Source organism: Colletotrichum abscissum, assembly GCF_030869225.1.
Source record: "Colletotrichum abscissum strain IMI 504890 chromosome Unknown Scaffold_25.1, whole genome shotgun sequence".
Taxonomy (NCBI): Eukaryota; Fungi; Ascomycota; class Sordariomycetes; order Glomerellales; family Glomerellaceae; genus Colletotrichum; species Colletotrichum abscissum.
In genome coordinates this window covers 258,779-283,404 of record NW_026850154.1, presented here as the reverse complement: position 1 = coordinate 283,404, position 24,626 = coordinate 258,779, and the positions used below count along the sequence as shown (strand labels likewise).

The 24,626-nt window shown below is 51.1% G+C and overlaps 9 protein-coding genes across 9 annotated transcripts; 2 read left to right on the top strand and 7 right to left on the bottom strand.

The window, feature by feature from the left end:
* Positions 1–968: 968 nt before the first annotated feature.
* Positions 969–2,075, bottom strand: CABS01_10035 (SMP-30/Gluconolaconase/LRE-like region; the record flags this gene model as incomplete). The annotated part of the gene is made up of 1 exon (XM_060543391.1): positions 969–2,075. The coding sequence occupies one exon, from the start codon at positions 2,073–2,075 to the stop codon at positions 969–971; it is 1,107 nt and encodes a 368-aa protein (XP_060399572.1).
* A 755-nt stretch (positions 2,076–2,830) lies between these two features.
* Positions 2,831–3,378, bottom strand: CABS01_10034 (uncharacterized protein; the record flags this gene model as incomplete). The annotated part of the gene is made up of 2 exons (XM_060543390.1): positions 2,831–3,108; positions 3,177–3,378. 2 exons carry the CDS (start codon positions 3,376–3,378, stop codon positions 2,831–2,833), a joined length of 480 nt encoding a protein of 159 aa, XP_060399571.1.
* Positions 3,379–4,835: 1,457 nt separating this feature from the next.
* On the bottom strand, positions 4,836–5,813 carry CABS01_10033 (NmrA-like family protein; the record flags this gene model as incomplete). Its single annotated transcript, XM_060543389.1, has 1 exon — positions 4,836–5,813. The coding sequence occupies one exon, from the start codon at positions 5,811–5,813 to the stop codon at positions 4,836–4,838; it is 978 nt and encodes a 325-aa protein (XP_060399570.1).
* A 1,672-nt stretch (positions 5,814–7,485) lies between these two features.
* On the bottom strand, positions 7,486–8,364 carry CABS01_10032 (uncharacterized protein; the record flags this gene model as incomplete). Its single annotated transcript, XM_060543388.1, has 2 exons — positions 7,486–8,092; positions 8,147–8,364. The coding sequence occupies 2 exons, from the start codon at positions 8,362–8,364 to the stop codon at positions 7,486–7,488; spliced, it is 825 nt and encodes a 274-aa protein (XP_060399569.1).
* Positions 8,365–10,612: 2,248 nt separating this feature from the next.
* Positions 10,613–11,363, top strand: CABS01_10031 (glycosyl hydrolase family 11; the record flags this gene model as incomplete). Its single annotated transcript, XM_060543387.1, has 2 exons — positions 10,613–10,966; positions 11,028–11,363. 2 exons carry the CDS (start codon positions 10,613–10,615, stop codon positions 11,361–11,363), a joined length of 690 nt encoding a protein of 229 aa, XP_060399568.1.
* A 2,061-nt stretch (positions 11,364–13,424) lies between these two features.
* On the bottom strand, positions 13,425–15,742 carry CABS01_10030 (copper amine oxidase; the record flags this gene model as incomplete). The annotated part of the gene is made up of 5 exons (XM_060543386.1): positions 13,425–13,584; positions 13,648–14,492; positions 14,552–14,677; positions 14,745–15,321; positions 15,405–15,742. 5 exons carry the CDS (start codon positions 15,740–15,742, stop codon positions 13,425–13,427), a joined length of 2,046 nt encoding a protein of 681 aa, XP_060399567.1.
* Positions 15,743–16,513: 771 nt separating this feature from the next.
* Positions 16,514–18,400, top strand: CABS01_10029 (amino acid permease; the record flags this gene model as incomplete). Its single annotated transcript, XM_060543385.1, has 5 exons — positions 16,514–16,764; positions 16,830–16,906; positions 17,030–17,305; positions 17,362–17,530; positions 17,584–18,400. 5 exons carry the CDS (start codon positions 16,514–16,516, stop codon positions 18,398–18,400), a joined length of 1,590 nt encoding a protein of 529 aa, XP_060399566.1.
* A 75-nt stretch (positions 18,401–18,475) lies between these two features.
* Positions 18,476–21,061, bottom strand: CABS01_10028 (fungal specific transcription factor domain-containing protein; the record flags this gene model as incomplete). The annotated part of the gene is made up of 5 exons (XM_060543384.1): positions 18,476–19,453; positions 19,524–19,775; positions 19,850–20,606; positions 20,663–20,827; positions 20,916–21,061. The coding sequence occupies 5 exons, from the start codon at positions 21,059–21,061 to the stop codon at positions 18,476–18,478; spliced, it is 2,298 nt and encodes a 765-aa protein (XP_060399565.1).
* A 919-nt stretch (positions 21,062–21,980) lies between these two features.
* Positions 21,981–23,879, bottom strand: CABS01_10027 (uncharacterized protein; the record flags this gene model as incomplete). Its single annotated transcript, XM_060543383.1, has 5 exons — positions 21,981–22,178; positions 22,268–22,420; positions 22,507–22,806; positions 22,869–23,330; positions 23,535–23,879. The coding sequence occupies 5 exons, from the start codon at positions 23,877–23,879 to the stop codon at positions 21,981–21,983; spliced, it is 1,458 nt and encodes a 485-aa protein (XP_060399564.1).
* Between the last annotated feature and the right edge of the window lie 747 nt (positions 23,880–24,626).

The following is a 24,626-nucleotide window of genomic DNA, read 5'->3' as shown; positions in this document are numbered from 1 at the left end:
TACATGTAGGTGTAGAAGGAAAATCTTTTTGATTCGTAGTAATTGCAAGGAGAAGAAATGGGCAAGATGTAAGCAGAGGCATGCTATTCTGGCCGGCTTGATTCACTACCCTTTCCTGCCTACCTGATTTTTCCAAAGATAACCATTCAAGACGACACGTGAAGAGACAGGTTAAGATGAGTTCCATCAACAGCCAACCTTATCCACCAAGAGCGCAAAGTTTTCGTATGAAGATTATTTTCTCGTTTTTGGCCAAGAATACACTCACCTGCGCTGTCACCACAACTCAACTGAAATGCCATTGAGTCCGAGAGGATTTGATTAATACATTTCGCGGAACCTTCCGTAGTTGTCTTCGTTCTTTCATGATCGATATCTGGGGACTGATCACCCAGGCTAGCTGATCGCGCACCCAAGACCCAGGTTTGCTCCTTCGAGATATTTCTCTGTTATGCAGACGATTCGGGTGTAAAGTTGCGGCAAAAGACTAATATCATGCCAAGCACAGTATCCACCGTGTATGGCATCATTCTAAAGTGCTGAGCCACGGAGCCTGTGGATTATTAGGATAAGCAATCGGTAGATTCAAGATTGCAGCAGAACGTAAGAGACTTCGTCGTTATTCGCCATAGCCCTGAACAATCGTTGTCAGCCTGACAAATTGGCGCGCGGGGTGCACCAACATGAAAGCCGGCACTTTGACCAAGCGCTCGTCTCTAAAGCCACTGTGGGTCTCAACCCTTCCACACCCGCGCGGGGGGTCCGGATCCATACATTACATGAGCTACGGGCGGAGGGGGGAAACAGGGTGAAAACAAACCATCAAGTCAAACTGTACATTATCCTGATGCAGGTGTGAAGGAGACATTTGTCAAAATATCAAGCTATAAAGTGGAGATATCTAATGATTCAACGTCCCGTACTACGAGGTCTTGGTAGCAGTCTTTAATTTCTGTAAACTCAGTGACCTAGTTCCTTCGCTCGTTGCACCGCCGGTCAACATGAGAACCAAAGTCGTCGCAGACCTCTCTTCCAAGAGCAATAAGGTTTTCAATGGCCCAGAGACGCTTGTTAGAGAAGATGAACATCCCTCCTGGGACGAGAGCAAAGTTGCTTGTGTAGTCGTTGGTGAAAATCTTTCCCAGCAGAACTCCCGAAGAGTCCCACGCGTGGACTCCGTCGCCACAGGACGCCCAAATATTTCCCTCGATATCTGTGTGTAATCCATCGGGGATTCCATTATCAGCGTAGGCGAGGACCCTTTTGTTCGTCAAGCTCCTTTTCCGATTGACGACATCAAAGGCGTAGACTGTCGCCGGACCTGTAGGGGTCAATCTTGTCGTAGCAGCGCCTGTGTCAGAGACGTACAGCGTCTTGTAATCCGGCGAGAACTCGATCCCATTCGGCTGTTGAAGGCCATCTGCTACAACCTGGATACTTTTACTGTCCATATCATACCGATAGACTTGCGTAGGCATTTGAGGGCTGGGGCGGAAGCCATTGAAGTAGGCGTATGTAGCGTCGGTAAACCAGAGGTCACCGGTCTCCGGGTGCTGACGGACGTCATTTATAGACGTGAAGTTCCGGTTGAAGAAACTTGAGAAAAGCGTTGTTGTTTGGTTGGTATCAGGGTCCAGAGAGACTAGCTTGGAATAATTATTCGTGTCGCCCTGATCACACCAAACTTGCAAAGTCTGGTCTGACCCCATATACCTTCCTCCTCTATTGGCATGAAATGCTGATCCGCCATTGGGCATGCTCAAGTTGACGTACCGCTGACTTCGAATTGAAAGGTCGTCGAGAGATAGTACTGTGATGTTGATGGGGTTGCCGACGGTGTCGAAGTTAGAGGAGATGTACAGCGAATTATCCTTCTTATTATAGATACCACCCTCATGAAAGGCTTCCCATGAAGTCTCTTGGGCGACTTTGCCAGTCGCATTCTGACCTATCAGCTTGGAAAATGACGGTTGATATGACAGAAACTCAACCGCGGCAGCTTTTGCCCAGAGCATCATGGTAGCCCAGAGTGAGAAGACCACGACATAGTTGGAGAACCGAGAGATAATAAGCATTGTTTATGAGTTTGAAAAGTTTCCTTGACTAAGAGCATATGATTCTCAGCTTGAGATACTGCTGGAACGGGTGGAGAGTTTTGCGTCGGCCTCTTTCAAGCGCGTTACGTGAAAGAGCGAGCAGCGAGAAAGTAGCGTGTCAGGATGAGTATATGTAGTTACGGCGAAGGAGCAGGCTACAACGGCCGGACCTTGTGCAATACCATCGAAGCACGCTGTAGCACAAAGGGGCGCGCACTGCTCGAAACCTACATGTATGATGACTCCGTATGACCATCCAGGTATAGTTCTCTTCTCACGGGTGGGATGTGGATTAGAAGGCTCTTGAATCCGGGGCAAGGTCTGCTTGACCACGTCAGACGATCTGCGACAATGCAGTACGTGCAACACGAATCTGTACAGCATTAATACCTTAGACGAGCTCAAGCCAGTGACGGAACTTTAATCTTGTATGATTACGACTGGAGATGTGAAACCTGCAGTGCAATGTTGTACCACATCTGAATTTATCAACGAGGGAAAAGGCTCTCCGCAAAACTTAGATTACACCAATCGTAGCTGGGCGGGAAGCAAGCGTCGGCAGTCTGGTTCAACAGAAAAGAGCTCATATTAGGCGCTATAGCGACAATTCCAAGCAAAAAAGGTGTGCCTGCTGCAGCGCCAAGAATCTACCGCAGCTCAATATACGCGTGATTCGAGCGACCTATCTCCCAAAGATGCAAAACTTTGTTACATAAACCAGCACACCCACGCTTTCAGGCATCCGGGGTGAGCTGGTACGCCTCTATGACGATGAAACCATTGCCAACCGTCGTAATTCCAGCAATTGCGATATTGTTCACCCAGTAGTACTCGTCATTACCAGTCTCTAGTGTGATGTGCGTCAAAATGCGTCCATCCGGCTGGCTAGGGCCCTGGGAGTGTGCAAAAATGTCGACGCCATCGTTGGTGCGAATTTGATAGTAGGCGTCGACGTTGAACGTGCCCTTCGAGTCAAAGAGGCCCCAGTCTGCGCCTATGCTCAGCACCTCGCCTGGCCGGGCAAAGTTGTCAGCCCAATGCAAAATAATTCAGCCCTTTTCTTGGTCGACGCAAGCATACCTGAAAGCTTGGATCCCGTAAGTGTGCCCCCAAGAATTGGTATAGAAAGTCTGGTACCCTTAGGACCAGGACCGAAAGATGTTTGCTGTCCAGTGGTAATGTTGGCTTGGAACAAAACTCCTGATTGCAAGGCTGCAGCGGCAGTACCCAGGCAGGACAGAAGACCCAAAGATGCCAGGTTGAGGATTATTGAGGACAACATAGCGGTGCGGCGTAAGAGAAAACTGATTAAGTTGTGTTTCAAGTCGTTAAGCTTGTTCGGGACGAGACTTAGGATGAACTCTGGGGTTCTATATATGCTAGATAGCAGCCAGCGGCATGATCCAAGTCCAAGTGTGCTATGCCTCATTGATACAAGCCAGATTCCATTTCGGATTTGTGAGCAAGGCCAAGATTTTTGTTTTCGTGGCAGGTGTCAGTCAACACTGGAAATCGAAACGGGCAGCCCGGAACTGGTAGTGCGAGGTCACGAAAATGTGCCCGCTGGACCTACGAGCTGAGACTACGACACGACCGTAAACATCATCGGCTACCTGAGCTTTCCCCGGCGACTGGCATCGCTTTCTCCGGTGTATCTCCCCCACCCCCCCTGGGGGTCCATGTCGATGGTAGTTGCTTGCTAGCGGCTGTGGTAAGTTCACACTCTAATTGGAGAAGCTTCCACCCGCAACAAATCAAACGAGAAAATACAACTTGAGACGGACAAAATCGGAGTCCCGGCGTTCCTCTGAGCATCCTACTTGGTCCGCGGTCGGATCATCTCGAGTATTTACTCTTTGAGCATGATCCCTGCGACGTTAACCGCGCGCTATGTGCTGAACAGAATTACAGTTTGGAGCTACACAACTTGTCCACGTACAGGGTAGGGATACTTGACTAGTTGAATGCCTCGGCGAATTCTTTCCTATTCTGGCGATCACACATACTGAGTACTCTTGTTGAATGTGTAAGTTCACTTAACTCAGTCGCAACTATTGAATCTACCATGTTACGGAGATTGATATCCGCGTGCCGACAATACCAGGTTCATGGCGTAACTTAATTCGGGTTGTGAACTCCAAGAAGCCTGAAATGAGGCCTACTCATAAGGTTTTCCTTACGAAAAGAGAAGTATAGATTAATCACTTCGACTGGTCTTCTAAGGATCGACGCCAAATCTTAATTCTCCGGCTTGGAGTTCAATGATTTGTGTCAGATGAGAGATATTTGCCTATCTCTGCATTGGCGAAGGTCAAAGAAGCAAGCGATTTCCTGACAGTACGCAACTCACAATGAGTCTGGCTTGGTCGTCAGACCTAGCTGAGTCGATAATGATCATAGCAACTGATACTCCATACGAATCTCTCCAAAATGACTCTATTCTGCCAAACATAGTTTTCACGAGCGCATATAATATTAGATCTAAGATGATTTTTAAAGCCATCAAGAATGACTTCGTGTAGTATATCGGGTAACAAATTGCTTACGGTTATTATGAACTTCACTGATAGAATCCATACCATACTAAGAAAGCTCGTACAAGTGATTTAAGCATTCTGTATTCTGCCGAGCTCAGAACCGCACTAGATAAATGACTAAATGTTGCTTCACATCGTTTCAAAAGCTCGAACGTTACAGTCTGGCTATCTTCGTCTGGAGGAATGTCACATAACCACAGCACTAAGCCTTAGAAACAAGCGTGGCTTTGATTTCGTCCTTCAAGTGTTCGAGCCCTCGCGCAAAGTTGTATACTTTGGCCTCGATACCAAGATTGCCGATAGATATGGTCTCTTGAGGATAATAGCTGTACCAATCGGGGTATTGTTCACTGAACCTGAATTGACTAGCCATTTCGGGACCAAATACAGGTCCGACAAGTTTGGAGATCTCCGTGTCCGTTAATTCGGCGTACACGGCAGGCTTGCCAGTAGTCTTGCTCCATCCCTCGACCACCGCTATCCATGGTATAAAGTCGGTTACAATCGAGACGTATTTTGTATGCGTCTTTTCCGGCTGATAGATGATGGCATGGACGACAATGCCAGTATTGAGGGATACGACTCCGGCAACAGGGACGATACCATCAGCCTTAGATGGTTGCGCCAAGATGTATTGTCCCAGATACGGTTGAGGAAACATCAAAGGCTGGTTGACCATATTGTCCAGATACCATCCTAACCACACGTAGGTAGTCTTTGCTGCAAGGCCGGGATGGGCTTTCTTCACGTATTCCCCGCCCCTCGCCTTTGCATCCCAATGGGGACATGGAAGCTTGCCGTTAGAGATATCTCTACAATTCGGCATCGTACTGAGAATCAAATGCTTGAGAGTCGAACACTGGGTACAAGCATCAGCAATGTTGATGAACTGCTGCTCCTCATCTTTTTCAGCAGCCTCTAAGCCATGCTTGGGAGCGATTTCCCAGAAGTTTGTCGTCCCGAAAACTGCCGTGGCACCCGAGAAGGCTTCAGATAAAGTTGAAGAATTATTGAGATCAGCAAAGACAATCTCGATTCCAAGCCTTTCGAGCTCCTTGGCTTTATCGCTGTTTGGGTTCCGAGTCAGGCCTCGTACTTTCCAAGCCGGGTCTTTGGCAAAGATGCGGGCGACAGAACCACCCTGAGTGCCTGTGGCTCCGGTAACGACGATGAGAGGCATGTCGGAAAGTTGAAAGTCGAGATTTAATCGATCTGTCCAAATGGAATAGTAGATGTTAGGTCAAGCGGGAAGGGTTTTCATTCGCATCGGCTGGGTTTAAATGTATCTTGTCCCTGGTGCGGCGCGTTGAACAACTCCGGCTCCGAGAACAGCAAGCGTAATAACCGCGCGAGTATCAGTCATCTCGAAGCCTGGAATTGCAATAAGCTGCATATATAGGCCTTTGTGCAACACTTCGCCATGTGAGCACCCGTGCTGCACCAAAGAATGCGTCACTACCGCGCGGCCAAGAGGAGGACTCGCGCTATTGACCTCTATTTGTCTGTGGTCGCTATGGCCCCACTCTATCGATTGAAGGCTCTTTCAGCAATAGCTTTGTACTTCGTTAACATTTGCATAGGGGGATGCTCTACGTGAGGGTTGAGAGGAGGGGGGCGGGGGGCGGTTAAGCGTGGAATAGGTTACTAAGACATGTCTGTTGTGGAGAATACTATTCATTGTTGCAACATTATGCTTCTTATATTCATAGATCATGAGCTTAATAGGACAAATTTGTTACAACCAGCTAGTTGTAGTGAGGTATGTTAGCAGAAGTTGAGGCTGCGAGATCTAAGGAACAGTCGCGTAACCGTGGATTTCCTTTTGTATGTTGAAGTTAAGTATTCGGTGATCAGTCGTAATGTTGTCAAGGTTCTTATTGAAGATAGCTGAAACTGCTCATGAGACTGAACACTTAGTTGATACGATAGAGAATCAACTGGTCCTGAGGCTTTGTCTTGTGTCAATGTCGTTTCTCCATGGAATTTGCCATTTAATGTCGTTGACAAGTATCGGGATTCAAGTTGAGGATCTTCCGCTCACACACTTGGAATATTCGAGTGCACGTACTATGAAAACCCGCACGGGTCGTTTCGATAGGAGACAATAACCACATGAAATCACAATCTTCTATCAGAAGTGTCTCCATTGGGAGTGTTGACAGTTCCCGTTTGCGTGATCGCACGGGTCAAATCAACCAGGCACGGTGCTTCACTTAACCACCGTCGGTCGTTTTCACCCAGAGCTGTTGGAATTTAGCATTGGCTAGGTTTGAGACTGTATGATGCCACGGACGCAGGATAAGAGCAGTAGAGAAATGAATGCATACACGAGTGCACCAACGACGTCGATGACAAATATCAATTGACGAGTTCCTAGCATTAAAAACCATGACATCATTCCACACTTCTGGCCCTCAAATATGATAACATATCGCTGACGGCAGTGGTTTCTCGTCTCAATCACACGATTGTATTTGAATCACGCTTATCGAAAGACACCTCAGCAGAACCTCAGCCAGTGAAACACATGGCATTAGTAGAATATTAACATCAACTCGAAAATACTATAGAACGACTTACCTATTTGAAGTACGGCGCAAGCTCCTGGTCTCTTTAAAAATCTAGTATTACGGCTACTTCATCCTAAGGGATACCAACGGTGCAATTAGGACATGATATACAGACAGCAGGCTTATGATTATGAAAAGAGTTCATAGGAATTTAATCAAATAACATCAAAGCTGCGATTACATGTTGTCCCCATCCCTTGAAACCCATGCCACCCAATGCCATTACCGTCGTTAAGAAATCACGGCTTATTACTAGAGTGTTATACAAAAAGGGCCACCGGGTTAGCTCGCAGCGCTGAACGTCTCGCCACCCGTCTCAAGATACTTCTTCTCCTGTGCAGTAGACTCCCTGCCCATGGCCATGTTTCTATGCGGGTATCGTCCAAACTGCACGATGATGTCGCGATGCTTCGTCTCAAAATCACAATTCGTCTCTAGCAGGTCTCTAGCGGCTTCTTTCTGCACCGCCAACACGCCCCAGCACTTGCGCTGATCGTCGCTGCCGGCCTCTCCGTCTTCAGCCATCAGCTCCTCAAAATCGTCCTTCATCTGCTGGTACTGCGCCACAGCAAAGTCGTGCAGCGCCAGGTCCTCGGAGTGCATGAAGGGCAGGTAGAACCACATACGGTAGGCCACGCGGTACTTGATCCTGTTGTGAGTCGCGGCGCCGGCGTTGATGGCGTGACGTGCGATTTCGCGCGCAATAGGGTCAAAGAACTTAAAGACTGTCGATGACTCTGGACCCCGGTAGATGTTTCGCGGGACTTGGTCTAGGAGCAGGACCAGACCGAGCCACTGCAAAGGTGTGAATGGCCTCACGATTGTGAGAATGTCTCGAGTTGTGATCTTGGCTGACTTCATGGCCTCCAAAACGGGGCGGAATTTCTTCCTGTAGGTGCACATCAGCAGAATGATCTTTTGTGCGATCTAAAGAACAACATACACGCAAGCCTCGTCAAAGTCGACGTCGGAGTAGAACCATCGGCCCATCTGGCTCCTCTGAGGTAAGATATAGGCCTCATCGGTCTTGAGATGCTTGAACCAGAACCGGCGGAGCTTCTCAAGCAGATCAGGCGTGAGGGTTTCCTTGAGCCGCGCCTTTGCGTGCGTCTTGCACGAGTTGGACCGCGGCAACCCCCCAATGGACAACATCGGCATCATTTTGTCGTCAGATTCGCGATGGCAGCTAGAAGAATGGAAACCTCGTCTGCTCGGAGCCGTCGTCGTTGTCGACGGGTGTCGCTGATGGCATGTCAAGGGAAGGCAAGCACCACGACTCCTCACCGCCTGCGACGTTGAGTTGTGCCACTTCTGCTGCTCCCACGGCTTCACCCGCAAGAGACGGCGGTCGACACACCCCGCATTTCGAAGGGTGCGACTTATGATCTGATGAGGAGGCATGACAGCCACCTCTCACTTACAGGACGACAAAGGGTGGCCAATGGGCGGAGGGTGGTGCCACCAGAGCTCGCACTGACGTCGTCTCGTCTGCTGTCTTTGCTGCCCTTTCGTTTCTGGGGGAGGTCTGGTCAGAAAGGGGGAAAGTCTGGACGCGTCGAAATGCGGGGTTTGTGCAGGCCGAGCGCCCCGTTGTGCAAGTCAGGGTCCCTCGCTTGCCATCCGCTAATGCAAAGAAGAGCGAGCTGGGCGTGCTGGCGCTGGCGTCGCTGCTTTGCTTATGTTAGCGGCTGGATGGTGGCATAGGATCGATTGGGTGGGGATGTGGCCTGGGGGCAGCACTTGATCCCACCAAGCATCCAACTACGTGGAAATCGGCATTATGGCAGAGAGGATCCAAGGCGTTGGACAATTTCGGAGGCTTGGTCGAGAACGGCCATACGTTGGAATGTGGCGTAGATCAGGGATCGGCAGAGGCCAGACAAACCCGGTTCATCATGGCGTAGGGTTCCGTTCGCTCTGGACTCTGGAGAGATGAGTGTGGTTAATCCGGAAGCTTTATGGCGAGGGACAGCTCAGAGTTAGAACTGACGTCAGTAGAGACCGCGCGCCTAGGAAAATGTAAGAGAGAACGAAAGATACTCACGCTGCGGCGTCTAACTCAAACGTACAGATCCGGCGGCAAAAGCAGTGTAACATAGGTATCTCATTAAAGTACCGGCATGACTCCCGTGGTTACTTGGCGGGCTAGAATGAATGTGGCCCGGAATCGAGTTTCGAGATTATTACTAGGTTGAACAAAAGCTTGGGTCCGGCTGCACAAGAAAACATGGTACTATCATAAGAGACCTTATAAGCCGGCCAACTAAACCTCGGCGTTCATGCTTTTCCCCACACTGGCACCATGGAAGCTAATTGTTCGCGAGATTCAAAAAAAAAAAGGCAGTGAATCTGGTACGCTAAGATTCGCAGCCTCCGTTCCTCTGTTCCGGAGACCACTAGATGACTTCAGCCGACGGCTAAAGAGATCTATTCCCACCTCGAGGTCAGCAGTCACGCAGCATGCCCCCCAAGTGCCGCTGAATCGTTCACGGGCCGCTGCTAGTGCCACCATCCCGAACCTTAACAGCTTGTTTTAAAGATGATGCTCGAGATCCCGTCCAACTTTAAGATGGCTTCTGGGATCATCTCAGCTGTCATTTGTTCTGGATAAATGCCATCCTGGAGACCGGCATGGCCGGCTAAACAAGCGATCATGTGTAATAGGGGGACGGACGAGCTGCCTCTTTGCCTCTAAGACTCTTTTCCCGAGAAAATAAAAGAGGAACCGCTTTCTCGGCCGCAGTGCCGGAGCATGCCCCTTGCGTAAATTGCGGAGAGCGTAGCAAGGATCATGCAACATCGGCCCCGGCTTGGTTCATTTACTCCCGACGATGCGGCCACTCAATCCGACTCCTGACCTAAACTCGACACATCCATTGGCGGAACCCCACAGTTCCTCATCGGTCCATCACGGCCGGCCACTCGTCGACCGTTTGGGAAAGATTTCCCAGGGGTTGGTGATGAGCCAGTGAACCACACATGGGCTCTTGTCACCCCAAAACCGAAAAGCTCGTAAACTTCGCGCAACTCTGCTAAGAGAGCAACTTCTTGAAGTTCCCACCCGGTCCCAAGAATGCTACCCACGTGGGTCGACGTTAGTTTATTCTGGGCAAGGCGGTCCCATCCAGAACACAACCCCCAGTTCCCATGCAACCGATGCCCAAATACCCATAGGAAACGGCACTTGAATCTCCGTTTTCCCCTGTCATCCCATCATCGGTTGCTGCTCTGGGCCCAGAGAAACGATCGAGAAAGAATTAGATTGAAAAGGACGGGGTTCGTCCTCGCCCATCCCACGATGCTCTCCTTTCCTCCTCTCTCAGCCTCACCAGCGTCTCTGTTCATACTCCGACCGCTACATTCGTTCTCTTGACCTTTTTTTGTACATATCAAAAACCAACCTGTCAATATGGTTTCATTCACTTCTCTCTTCACGGCCTCTTTGGCCGTCGTCGGCGCCCTCGCCGCCCCCGCCACCGACAAGCCCATGACCACCGACCTCATCAAGCGCGCTTCGACCCCCTCCTCCCAGGGAACCAGCAACGGTTACTTCTACAGCTTCTGGACCGATGGCGCCTCCCCCGTCACATACACCAACGGCGCCGCTGGCGCTTACAGCATCCAGTGGCAGTCTGGCGGCAACTTTGTCGGTGGAAAGGGCTGGAAGACTGGTGGTGCCAAGAGCATCAAGTACTCTGGCACTTGGTCCCCCGTCAACAACGGCAACAGCTACCTGACCGTCTACGGATGGACCAGAAACCCTGTAAGTGACCTGTTACTACATGAGTGCACATTAGCAGACTCGCTGACCCAAACCTTCACAGCTCATCGAGTACTACATCGTCGAGAACCACGGCGAGTACAACCCCGGTAGCGCTGGTACCCTCAAGGGCCAGGTCACCTCCGACGGTTCCGTCTACAAGCTGTACGAAAGCACCCGTACCAACGCCCCGTCCATCGACGGTACCCAGACCTTCAAGCAGTTCTGGGCCATTCGCGAGAGCAAGCGCGTCGGCGGCACCGTCACCACCCAGAACTTCTTCACCGCCTGGAAGAACGCTGGCATGACCCTCGGTACCTCCTTTGACTACATGATCGTCGCCACCGAGGGCTACCAGTCCGCCGGCTCGGCCAGCATCAAGGTCGAGACCGCTGCTTAAATGCAGAAACACTTTTGAGCCAACATGGGCTTTGGATGTGGGCGACATTGAGGATGCGAAAGGGCCTAGGGATGATCAAAGCGTGTATTGTCGCGCACGTGGGAATTTCAGGGGTTGTCGGACGCACATCGATCACGATGGAAATTAAGATGGCCTGCAGGCGGAGGGCGGGTCTTGCGGCTGCTTAAAAAGGCAGAATTTCTTCAACTTGATCCTTTTGAGATCCAAGTGCTGTCTGCAAAATAAACAACCTACTTCTCATCAATAGGCGCTCAAGCTGTGCCAATCCTCAAGTTCTACAAGATACGACGAGGAATTTAGGCGATTGAAAATTTGGATTCGGGGAATCGACCTGGCCTCCCTTTCGGTCCTCTTGTCCGAGCACTATAGAAAACAAATATATTGAATCCACACAAAGAGCCTAATTCTGTCGAACACGACATGCACCCCGGGCGAGTCGCCAAATTCGGCCGATGGGAGCTGGGTGCACCAGAACGTATTTCAGGTCCACCGTATGGGCAGACGATCATATTTAGATGCCGGATAACTTGTGCATCAACAAGCTCGGACTGCACTTAACCAAGTGACCCTCGAGCTGAATGCCATGACACCAAGTCTGCGTGTCATCAGGCTGTCAGTTGCCGCCGATAGATGTCAACCTACTAATACCGATCGCGACGCAATTGCGAGTGGTCTTGCGGCATATGCTGAACATCCATTATCAATTTCAAGATACAACTGAGCCCACCCACTGAATCGCTCTTCGGTCTTCGCAGGTACGTTGCGAGACTTCAAATTGAAAGAGAGGAAAGTTGCGGCCGGACTTTTTGGAACATGCAGAACATCATGGTCCATTGAGCAAAAGCTTAATATAAGCAGCTTTTCTGTTCATTAGCCAGGATGCTTCAGTCCTTAACGCACTTACCAGTTGGGTACTCCCCGTCTGATTGAGCATTTATGGCTGTCAGGTAGAACAGGCAATTGTCGAGAATCGCACCGGGCATGACGGTAGCTAAGTATAGAAGACGTTGGATACCATTTATTGTAGATATCGGCATCCCACAGCTCTCGGTCTCATTGACTTGAGGACCTCCCCGATCTCGGACTAAGGCCTGACTTCCTTGTGTCAACAGTTGTGGTCTTCGTCGGCGATACGCCACCATCACACGATCTAATCATCTAAATGAGTGCTTTCCGGTTCCGAGCTGTGCGTTCTCTTATCTCTTGTGGGGGTTCGTTGACGTGTTTTGTTTCGCCGGAATCGTTCCGATGGTTACCTACCCGTAGGGCTATCTTATCTCAACGTAAATTGACACCGATCCTCGACACACGGGGGCTACGGAAAGGTTAATGTTGGTCACCAAGCTTAGGCACCCAAGGATGGCAAGTGATAGCAGTGGATCATACATGGAGCCTTTCGGGGTTGCACTAGAGATAGTAGCTCAGATCACCATGGCGTGTTTGAAAGATTGAAGCAAGGCTTCTTCGAGATACAGATTCGGCAGATGAGTTGGATGGTAGAGACATGTGACGGACTATCCATGGCATCATTAGCATAATCCAGCGCATCACAGATGAAATTTCCCTCCACGTGGTATAAATAACATTTTGAGAATTACAAGCCATGAGGATAATAATTCCGGTGTTGCCAGTCAGCCCATCGAGTGAAAATCTCAATGCTGCATCTAGATCCTCGTATTACAGCAGTCTGATACAAATCTGCATTGCTTCTGATGTCTTTTGTAGTAATTAAAATTCCTCGTCCACGAATTCCAGTATTAGAAAACATACGAAAAAAGTACAAGGCTCAAAGAGGTACAGTTACTTTCATCAGAAGCAGCCAGTACTACACCAGGCAATTCCAGAATATTCAGAATGATCAACGATGAGATGTGCTAGTCAAAACACTCGGTTCAGCTAACACTCGTGAGGCCTAATAATGAGGTAATCTTGAGATGGAAATTGTAACTAATGATTCTGATATCATGGGTCTCATGCTCTATCTAAAAACAGCGCTTTTTCATAAAATACATAGACTGATGGTCAATCTGGCCAGTCCGTTTACAAGTTGCTCTTGATGGGAGCCTCCTTCTCAGCACAGCAGCTCTGATTGCCCGAAGTCAATTGAGAGCCAATGTCCTTGTTTGAAGGCACGTCAAGCGCAGGGTTTCCAGTGAAGAAATCAGAGGGAGTAATGTGCAATTGCAACATCTCGACGGGCCTGGTTCCATTATTAGTCGGTCTGCAATCACAGAATCGCTGTCAAATCAAGGGTAATACTCACATGACGGGCCAATCCTCAATGCGAGGGTTGTGTGTCAGACCGAAAACACTCCAGACGACAACGTCCTGGTTCAGGACGTCCTCGTTCCTGTCAGCAGCATCGCTGACACCGCCGACCTCGAGCTTGCTCTGCAGGGTGTACCGACCGCCAGCGAATAGCTCGTGGTCCTTGTACTTGGTGACCCAGAGGTGGTGGCGCGCGAACAGCGCACGCTTGGACTGCACGCTGTTGGGGTCGGCGAGCAGGAGCTGCGTCGCCGGCGGCGTGATCTTATATCCGACGGGCTTGCCGCTGATGGGGTTCGGCTTGCTGAGGTTCTGGATCTTGAAGACGCGGTTGTTCATCGGGGCGGCATCGAAGCCCGCCGACGTCGTGATGGGCGTCTGCCTGACCTCGTACAGGTTGCCGTTCGGGTTCGTCCGCTGGTCCATCTTGAGCGGCAGACTCTCCTCCTGCACGACCGTGTTCTCATGGCCGTCGACGGAGGGGTCGATGCGCACGCAGAAGACGTGCTGGTGGTTCTGCGCCAGGGCGCCGGGGCTGACGACATTACCCCAGGGGGCGGTCTTGCCGGGGTCGATGTTGACGACGGAGACAATACCCGTGGCACGGGCCTCGACAACGATGCCGGCTGCTTGGTCGAACTTGAAGTTGAAGATGTACTCGTAGTTGGCGAGAGTGATGATGAACTGGATGACGAGCTCACGGCGGCGGGTGACGACGGCACGGCCAGTGCGCCAGTTGGTGTGCTTCCAGTTGATACCGTTGTCCTGCTCGTGAAGGCAGATGACGTTCTTGGTCTCAACGGCACTTCCCTTGGCATCGGTAAGAACACCATCAAAGTACTATGCCAACCATGTCAGTGGACTGCTATAACTTTGGAGTATTCAGCATTGAGACATACCTTGATAACACCGAGGCAATCACAGCCAAGAGTCAAGTTGTTGACTGCGTTACCAAGACCACCATCACCAAAGTCAAAGGCTTGCTTGCGGTGGAAAGGTGGGCGAGGGTCAGCGTAAGGTACAGTCTAGAGCACAATCTTGTTAGTGAAAGCTCTAGAACCAAAACTAATTTCAAGTGCTGAAGTAACTTACCATGTCGCTCATGCTGAGACGGTACATGACCGGACGTCCATCATAGCGGACATCGTGAACAACAGCACCCTCACGAGGGTTGAAGGTAACACGCATGCGCCACTTCTGCCACTCAATGAGGTTGCCATCCGTGATGGAGAAACTGGGACCCTCGGGCTGAACAACAGTTAAGGGCTTCAGGTCCTTGCGCGTGCCATTGGGCAACAGCTCAGGCACATACTCGCTCTCCTGGCAGTGGTCAACAATGGTGGGCTTATGGGTCTTGCCCTGGAGGGCGTCGCCCTTGCCACCGGTAGCCAGCTCATCAATGCGCACAATCTCCTTGGTGTGCGCATCCATGACGGGGATGAGGGGCAGGGGGTAGGCGTAGAAGTTGGAGTCCGGGTTGCCGCTCCTCGTGTCACGGGCGAAGATCAGGGCCTGGAAGAAGCGGCTGTCCCCGTCCGCGGCATCGGGTGCGCCATAGGGCCACGGCTCGACGACGACCTCGAAGCCCTCTGGCAGCTGCAGCTCCGCGATCTTCTCCTTGAAGAGCGGGGAACGCTCGACAGCTTGAGCGAGGGTCTCGAACTCATAGCTTAGCACGTATGCATGTTAGCGCTGCAGAACTTAATGGAAACCTGGGAGCCAGCTAGGGGGGGTGTTAAGGGCTAGACGTACACAGTCAGACTTGCTTGGTGCTCGGAACCAATGACCTTCTGGTCAACGATCTTTCCCAGGCCCAAGTCTACGATAGACTCGGTGTACTGGGCTTTGCTGGCGCCGCCAATGACATCGTAGAAGGCTTGTGCGCATCTCGCTGGTCTCGGTGAGGAGGCTGTGAGTTTACCAGAGTGCTCGAGCTCCAGGAACTTGGTCACATCTGCTTTTGGCGGCTCCCAGAGGTAAATCACTCTGAAGTCCAGGACTGATCCGCCGTGCGCTGCAAGGACAATGTCTCGCGCCCGGTTGGTCTCTTCCGGAGACAGAGCGGACAAGGGGTGCGGAATGGGTGCCATTGTGGGAGAGGAGAGGTCGAGTAGGGAAGGTCGGAACAAGGGAGGGGAGGGGTGCTAAAGAGGTGTGTGGCCGGAAGTGGTTGACAGGGTCGTTGTCGAGACTGAGCAAGATTGTGTCTTTATGAAGAATTCAGACAACTTGCGGAACCACCTATAAGAGGCTCTCAATTGGTTTTGCTGATAGTGATGCTGTGATAGAGATGGATAGATGTTACGTCGAAAGTCTGGCCCATTAAATGAGACGAGGCGCTTTGTCTGCTTCACGCCTTCGGAAGACTTTCCGAGCACACGCTTGTGTGTACAACGCGGAAGCAGCTCGGAAAGACGGAACGCCACCGAGTCAAGAGAGCGCCCCCATCGCTCTCTTATCTTCAACCCTGGCCTAGATAAGCCATTGACAGAAACTAGTGTATTAGAGATTCCAGCCTTGAAGCTTGCTAGAAGCTCTTGTGATTGGCCACTGATTATAACATTGCTGTTGATTGGACCTCGCGCTGAAGATAAGGTAGACCAGGAAGCTGCTGCGGTACCGCCGGTACAGGATATCGTCTCCATTTTGGGGGAACTCGCGGCACTGCAGCCAGGTTTCGAGGCTTGTTTTTGGTTGAAAGATCTGACAACCCTTTCGGTGATAAGATCAAAGAGAAAACGGGACCGTCTTTGTATGTAATAGCCATGGCGTACATAACTCGAGAATCGCCCGATACACAGGGGTCAACTCAGTAGGATCGTACGACGACATAGTAAATTACTTCACAGTTTTTGTTAATCATGGACAACGACATGAAGAAAGATACCGCCGCGGCTCTAGGAAGAATCGACTCCCAGTCACAAACCGACGTTGTCAATGGCGACGACCTGCGCCTCGCCCAACTTGGGCATGCGCAGGAGTTGAAGAGACAATTCTCGTTGCCGGCGTTAGGAGCTCTGTGTCTCTGTCTCATGGCAACATGGGAGGCATTGTCAACAGTTGTTGCGCCAGCTTTGGCTAGCGGGGGCGCACCTTGTCTGTTCTACAACCTGTAAGTTGACATCGAAGCTGGGGTTCTTGGCAACTTTTGTTATACGAGACTAACATCGTGAAAAGCATCATCTCCACAATTTGCACCATTTGCATCGCCTCATCGCTTGGAGAAATCGCTTCAATTTATCCGACTGCTGGAGGTAAAGTTTCCCATTGAATGCTGAAAAGTCTTTGCTACGAAGATGCTCGATCTGGGTCTCAACTCAACAAGACGATGAAGTGCAATTGCATGAAGCTAGAAACTAATTCGTTTCCTCTTAAAGGTCAATACCATTGGGTCGCCGCATTATGCCCACCATCGACTCGATCCGCGGCAGCATTTACAACCGGATGGATTTCCGTGGGTGGCCAGGTTGTTCTGACCTCCTCGGCCGCCTTCGCAGCCGGTCTCCAGACCCAGGCCCTCATCATCCTCAACGATGATTCATATCTCCCACAAAGATGGCAGGGAATGCTGTTCTACTGGGCGATCTTAATATATGGAATGGCTATGAATATCTGGGGTCACAGACTTCTCCCCACCGCCAATCTTTTGTCCGGTAAGCAATTAGATACTCTTGGCTTCGAAAACAAAGACCACCACTAACAACTCCAGGTGTCCTCCACGTCGTCGGTTTCCTCTCCATCTTGATAGTGCTAGGCGTCATGGCACCCAAGAACTCGGCCTCGTTCGTCTTCACTGAATTCGTCAACTCCAGTGGTTGGGAGAGTGATGGCGTCTCATGGCTCGTCGGACTCATCAGCGCCGTCTATCCCTTCCTCGGGTACGCTCACCACCTCCTCATACCGCTCTACAAGCGCTAACACATCTACACAGTTACGATGCCGCCTGCCACTTGGCCGAGGAAATGCCCAACGCTAGCCGCAACGTCCCAATCGCCATGGTCGGCAGCGTCGTCGTCAACGGCATCATGGGCCTCGTCTACGGCACCGTCCTCCTCTTCTGCACCGGTCCCCTCGAAGCCCTCCTCTCGACCCCGACAGGGTTCCCTTTTATGCAAATCTTCATGGACGTGACAAAGTCCTACGGCGGCGCGACCTTCATGTCCCTCATGATCATTCTCACCGCCATTGCCGCTACTGTCGCCGGCATCACGTCCACCTCGCGAACGCTGTGGGCTTTCGCCCGAGACAAGGCCACGCCGTATGATCATTACCTCAGCAAGGTCAATAAGCGCCAGCAGATCCCCGTCCACTCCGTCGTTCTCGTCACGGTTCTCCAGATGTTGCTTGGATTCATCTACCTCGGCAACACAACCGCGTTCAACGCTATTCTGTCCATGGCTATCATCGGGATGTACCTTAGCTACATCATCCCCATCGTGTACATGCTGGTGCACGGCAGGAAGAACTTGAGCCGTTCCGACTTCGGCCCCTTCAAGCTTGGTCCCGTCTTGGGCCCCATCTTGAATGTCATCAGTCTGATCTGGATGACTGTGGTGATCATCTTCAGCACCTTCCCCTCGGCGATGCCCGTTACCCCGCAGAACATGAACTATTCGATTGTTGTAATGGCTGGGTGGCTGGCCTTTGGCGTGGTCTACTACATCTCATTTGGGCGGAAGAAGTTCGAGGTACCCGCTGTTGATAACGTTGTGACTGGCGTCTCCGTTCACACGGAAGTTGTAGTTTAGAAATATGCGAGAAGGAATAGTTGATATTTGAAAAGACGGAAATCGATGGAACCTTCGGTCTCTCATGATTGTGTATCAAATTAGTCCCTGAAACCTCCGTGAGATCTCTTCCGGATCTCCAAGTGACATCCCCTGATCATTCCCTCCAAAGAAGCCGACAGGAAAGTCTGAAGGCGCCGGGTGCCCAGAATTCGCTTGCCCGAAAGCGTCGAAGAGGTTCATGAGGTCATTGCCCATGTTGAACATGTCCGGCATAGAGCTTGCTGTCGGCGGGCCAGCCTCGTATGCATCCCACGTGGCTTCCGTCCTCCTCCCATCGCGCTCGCTTTGACCGACAGTCTGCTCCGATCCATCGGCATGGCCCTCATTCGGATCTGTCTCCCCATTGTCGACTAGCTGGGGTACGTCGCCCTTCTCAGGGTCACTGCGCAGGCCCAATGACTTGATGCTCGGCATGAGCCCTCGAATCGTCTTCCACAGCCTCCGACTGGCATGCCCGTGGCGAGAGAACCCCTTCACCAGCTGTACAGCTTTCAAGAACTTCTCCTTGCAAGGTTCAGTAAAGACACCCGGTGCGTGACACACAGCCAGGAGGATCACCGCCAAGGCGCTCATCAAGAAGTAGTTGAAAGCGTGCTGCTGCCGCGCATAGATGTCGCTCGTCTCGTTCAAGTGGACAAGTACTTGTATCGTGTCGAGAGCAATCTCGGTGACGAGCTTCGCGCTCTGCATGTCTGCTTTGATACTGGCGGTGCTCAGAACGTGGTGGCGGTGGATGAGCGTGCGCATGTGGTTCCCTCGCAGGTAGAGCAGAGTACGGAGGCGATGCACGCTACGGGGCTGGATCCTGGGAGCAAGGCCTAGCCTTGGGTGCCGAAGCTGCAAATCTTCCGGTATCGAATTGAGCCAGTTCAGTGTCATGAAGTCGAGGAACGCCACCGTATCCTTGGGAATGAATTGTGATGGTGACTCGAAGGGCGGCAGCGCCTCCCAGACTTTCGAACAAAGCCTGCCATAGGCAACCATACACCTCAGGTAAGGATACTCGTCCCCCTTGATCAACCATAGTCAGTACCTTTGTCTGCAAGAAAGATTGATCAAACAATGGGGGAACTGAACTTACCGGCTCTGGTAACTCAGGATCGATGTCACGATCGATGAGCCCAAAAGACAGACTCGTGCCGAAGCTCCATCGGCGATCTAGTACGTAGACACACCAGAAGCATCGCAGAGCTAGGTCCCTCTCTTTGAGATCCTTGAAGTTCTCGAGGAGGATCGCGCGACGATGAAGACCGATTTCCAATACTTCCCGCCCAGAGATGCCGATCGATCTCCATGCCAGTAACTCCTCGCCGCAGTGGAACCAGTAGATGCTCTGATGTTGAGTCAGCAAAGGATTGAAGGCCCCGGTGGCCACTTGAACCAGGTCGCAGGAGACGCAGAACTCACTAGCATAGTCATAATCTGGAGCTCTTTCAGGTCGATAAAGGCTTCGCCAGACACACGACACACGATCGGCTCCACCGCATCTACCAGCTTCGTACTTATGGCATTCTGGCCTTGAGCCTCCATCACTATAGAGGTAGCAATCGCTACTTTGACAATCTGGACATCCTTGAGCTCAATTTTTGGTCGATCCCCGGCAGAGATCGAGTCTGCGCCCGCCGTCGGGTTCTGCTGGGCTCTCACAAAGTCGAGGATATGCGGCAAGTTGGCAGAGACATCGTTCATATTGGTGAATGGGTACACAGACTCAACATCATCCTGATAGACGTCAAGGAGCCGAAAAACCTCGTCAGCCTCGAACGTCAAAAGACAATCCAGATCCTTTCGCGATGCCGAATGCGAGGCGGGGTGGTCTGAGGTTTCGGAAACCGCCCTCGCAGAGGCGGCCGGCGATGCGGATCTGCTCGTTGGCGACGCATCACGCGTCTGGATGTGCACGCGGGAGAGCGAGGACTCCGCGATGCGAAGGCTAAAGGCTGACCTGGTAGGGCCGACGAACTGCGGTTCTCTCGGTTCGCTTGGCCTCCGGTTGGATTCGCTCGTGTACAGAGGACTTGGATGTTGCGGACCGCCGAGGGCGGCGGGCGACCGGGTGTTGATCTGTGTGATCTTTCCGGTGAGCTCTCGGAGGGACGAGGTTAGGCTGGCGACCTGCTCTCGCAGAGTTGCCACCTCGTCGCTCAGGTTCTTGTATTGTGAGCTGTCACGACCATTAGTCTACTGGATCGGTGGTCGGAACATGGGAGTGCTTCATACGGGTTGATAGATTCATCTCTCTCGTTGGTGACCTCGCGATCTCTCAGCGGCGTCTGCTGCGGGCCAGGAATGAAGATACATTCGGCGCCATTGGAGAGACATCGCCGGCACACGGCCTGGTGATCTTCCTTAATACACTTGAGCTTCCGCTTCTTGCACTCGTTGCTTTTTCCCGGTCAAACTCTGTCAGCGACATGTCTTTCCGACGCGATGGTCACCTCACCGACGGTGTGGATTGGATGTCTTTCCTTACCAGGCGACGGGGGTGTACTTGGCCCTCTTGGACCGCTGCACCTCGGCAGATGCAGACGCAGGGGCAGGACGCTTCTGTACCGATGCGGATCCCGCGGCCGTCGACGGCGGCGTCACGGCCTCTGCTGCGTCCGCGTCCGGACCCATGTTGCACTCTTCGCTTACAGTGTTGCAACTGGGGGCGCGGTCATAGGCCCGCGGAACAGATGAGGTCAGTCGGAATCGGTGGGTGTGTGCTGTGGTGATGATGTAAAGGAATGGTTCCGAGTCCTGTTGGGGAGAGGGGCGTTCCGGCAGTTATTAGTAAAGAACGCCCGCCCCTTATCAGCACAGTCCTTCCGGGCCACTACCTAGGTAGGTACCGTAATCAAGGTCCAGGCACGTCGGGAGGCGATAAACATCCCGTCTCCAACTTTCCACTCCCAGTCAATGGTACTTGTTTGCAATCGACGAGCGCGGAAAATTTGGACCATTCCATCAGATATCCAAGTATTTCTTCTAAGCTTTTATGCGCTCCTACTTGTTTTCTTCGCCATATCCAGACGCTTCTTCTGGCAGTAATAGATAATTGCCAACCAAGGTTATACTGAGCGAGTCAGACACCATTGACTGAAGTGGGCTTTGTTCCACTGGCTGTGCTTCACATCCTCGAACCCGAAGACAATATAATGATATGTGACTTGCGGTCCACCTTCTTCTATACTTAAATCCTAGCGATTTGACAGTAGTATCGCCTTGGTCACAAATGCCTCAGCTGTTCGCTCTGGCCCTTGCTTGCACTAGGCAGGTTGTGAGCTTCCTCTCTCAAGCCCTTCCTCTTACTTCTCTTTGTGGTGTACTAGATAATCGAGATGTTCTTGCACGTACTATTGGGTTGCCGTCTATGTGTAAAGGCATTGCGTCTGATGGAATACCCCACAGTCAACTTGCGGAACAAGAGCAGCTCACTATTTAGACCCCCTCTGAGCCAATTGCCCGAATATGATACGACGCCATGGTGATCAGGGTCTTGTAGAACTTCTTTAACGCCGGGAAGACACCTTGATAGAATCGAAAAAGAGCCTAGCTATTCATCCGTGCTGTCTCGCTTCTCCGAACTTCGAGTTGGGGAAGATCTCTTTTTCGACTCGACCCAAAACCAGCCTCCAGCGATGAGGAATGTCAGAAACATGAGGGGAACGGTGACTTGCATGAACCTAGTCAGAGCAAGCCAGGAAAAGCTTTCGCCATCTTGATATTTGACAATATCCGTGCTAAAGAATGTCTTTATAGTGTTACATTAGGTTAGCGATTTGAGGCACGACGTCAGACCTGGCCACATGATGATCAGGTCCCAGAGGTCAACGAACTTACACTGGAGAAAGTTGCAGGAAGATATATCAAAGTAACGACGGTGATTATCCGCATTGCGATTGCCTCAGTAGCGCTTTGATTCGCTTGCTCGAACATTTTGATGTTCAACTCGTACGCAACAGCGGCAGTTTGTCCCTGAAGGAATTGGATGAACTGCAAAGTGAAGGCTGTTAGGATGACTCGTAACAGTAAGTTGATCTCGTATTTGGATCACTTGCCGATGCTTTCTTGCGAGCTACGACTTTCGCCAGCCCTGTCGCCATCGAGGCAAGCATCTCGGCCTCATCAATGACCTCATCGACTTGGGATGCAAACTTATGAACCTCTTGTTGGCAGGCCCACCTCTCTCTATTAGGAAAGTTTTCATCGTGAACGAGCCCTTTATAGAATTCTCTAAACAGCTTCAAGACGTTGACGTTGAACGCCATTATTATTGCGGTTTCATTGGTTTTGTCCTCCCACTTTTGCACCTCCCCTAAAGTGGCCGAACTCTGGTTTTCCCGGTCAAAAGTGGCTTCGATATAGGCAATTTCCAGGTTCTGTACCTTAGAGTTAGATGTCTTTGCGTGACCCAGGTGAGGAATACTGTGTAGCGTTTTACCAGATCATGTATGATCTTGCCAAGATCAAGTACGGCACGCTTCCATTGAGACGTGACCCATGCTGCAAGTGCCAAGTGCGTCTCAAGGGAAGATCCTAAGGCGTGGTCGATGGTGTCAAACTTCGACTGGTGCGCGCCCCTTTCGCGAAACATCTCACCTACACGCTCCTTTATCTCAGCATGGGGGTCACCAATCATCCAGACTTGAACGCCGGTACCGACGTCGAAGCGATGATATACGGCATACTGCTCGATAGTCCAACTCATGGTATTATCCACTTCTCCCCACCTAGTTACCTTGAGGTTGTAGCATAGCTGGAAGGCTCTGCCACTCCGATCCATTTGTGGAATACACATTGCTGGCGTTGGGTTTTTGAGCACCTTCGCGCTTTTGAAGCCGCTGAATCGCAGACCATTATCCTCAGTGTCTGATGACCCATATAGACATATGAAGTCCAGGAACTGGGGCATGACTTGGTAGTGCGTTAGCAAACGCCGTAGCATTGTCCCTGATAGCTCTAGGGGCGCTACCGCGCTTTTTGTGATGAGGAATCTGAAGTAGACATCCATGATTAGTTATACGTGCCTACCTACCATAAGTAAAAAGGGGAACAAGGATAGGAGTATTGAAAGTTTGAAGGGGACCCACACGAAACGGCACTTTACATCTTTTTGAACACGAATCGATACCTGGGCCAGAGGCCTATTTGAGCCATTAACCAGGTTTTGCATTGGGTCTTGCGGAACATGACCAAGAAGGTCTTTCAGCTGATCATCATTAAGAACGTTGACTTTGGTAACACTTCCGTCGGCTGAGATGTCGCGTATCGGTACTTTTATTTTGTCCTCGTCTTGCAAGAACATGAGCCTTTCGCCATCTGACAGTCTCTCATGATAACCCTTCAAGATGGCATCTCCGTACGATTTGGCCTCGATATGGTTGCGGGGGAATGCAGTCAGTTCCAGATATGACTGCTCAAACTCATGTGGAAGCGCATTTGAGGTCGCCATTCTCCCGTAACATGACTTGTGCGTGATCGGATCCAAAGCGTGATGTTTTTACTCGAAAGGAGTACTCAGATGAGTGGGGTGCCTGTAGAACATCCCCGAATTGCACAGGAGACAATTGACTGAGAGAAAGGTTGAAAGTTCTGGCAAATATGAACCGAGCTAGTGACCTAATGAGTCTGTCCGGCGGGCAGTGCTTTTGAGGGACAGTTGCGTGGACCACCTACCCACATGCATCTTTCGACCTCTGTTCCGGCCTGTTCCACAAGAAGCAGGCTCTCGGAAAATGCAGTCCTGCTCACACCGCCCACGCCGGGCTCACCAAGCGGAGTAAATCACGAAGCCACATACATGCACATATTCAATATTATGTACTGTATACCAATCAGAGCTTAGGATCTATGTGTGGTTCTGCATACCCTCACACCATCTCCTAGACCCAGCGATATTTTGTTGTGCCCACTGGCATGCATTCTCTCTGAGAGCCCTCCCACCATTATCTGCTATGACTCTGGGTCAGGGGTGTACCTCTCCCTCGTCTCCTGTCTTGCTCGGTCGCACTCGTCCGTTTCTCTCAGTGTATCAATATCTTGTTTGTCCTTCTGCAAAATAGGATAATCAGTTGCATGCTCTGGATAGCTTATTCTAATTTCCGTTGGAGACTTAATGACACCAGAATTTACACTTACCTCTGACAGCCTTTTGGGGATACGGAAAATGTACGAGTCCGAATGTAAAGGCTTTGGTTCT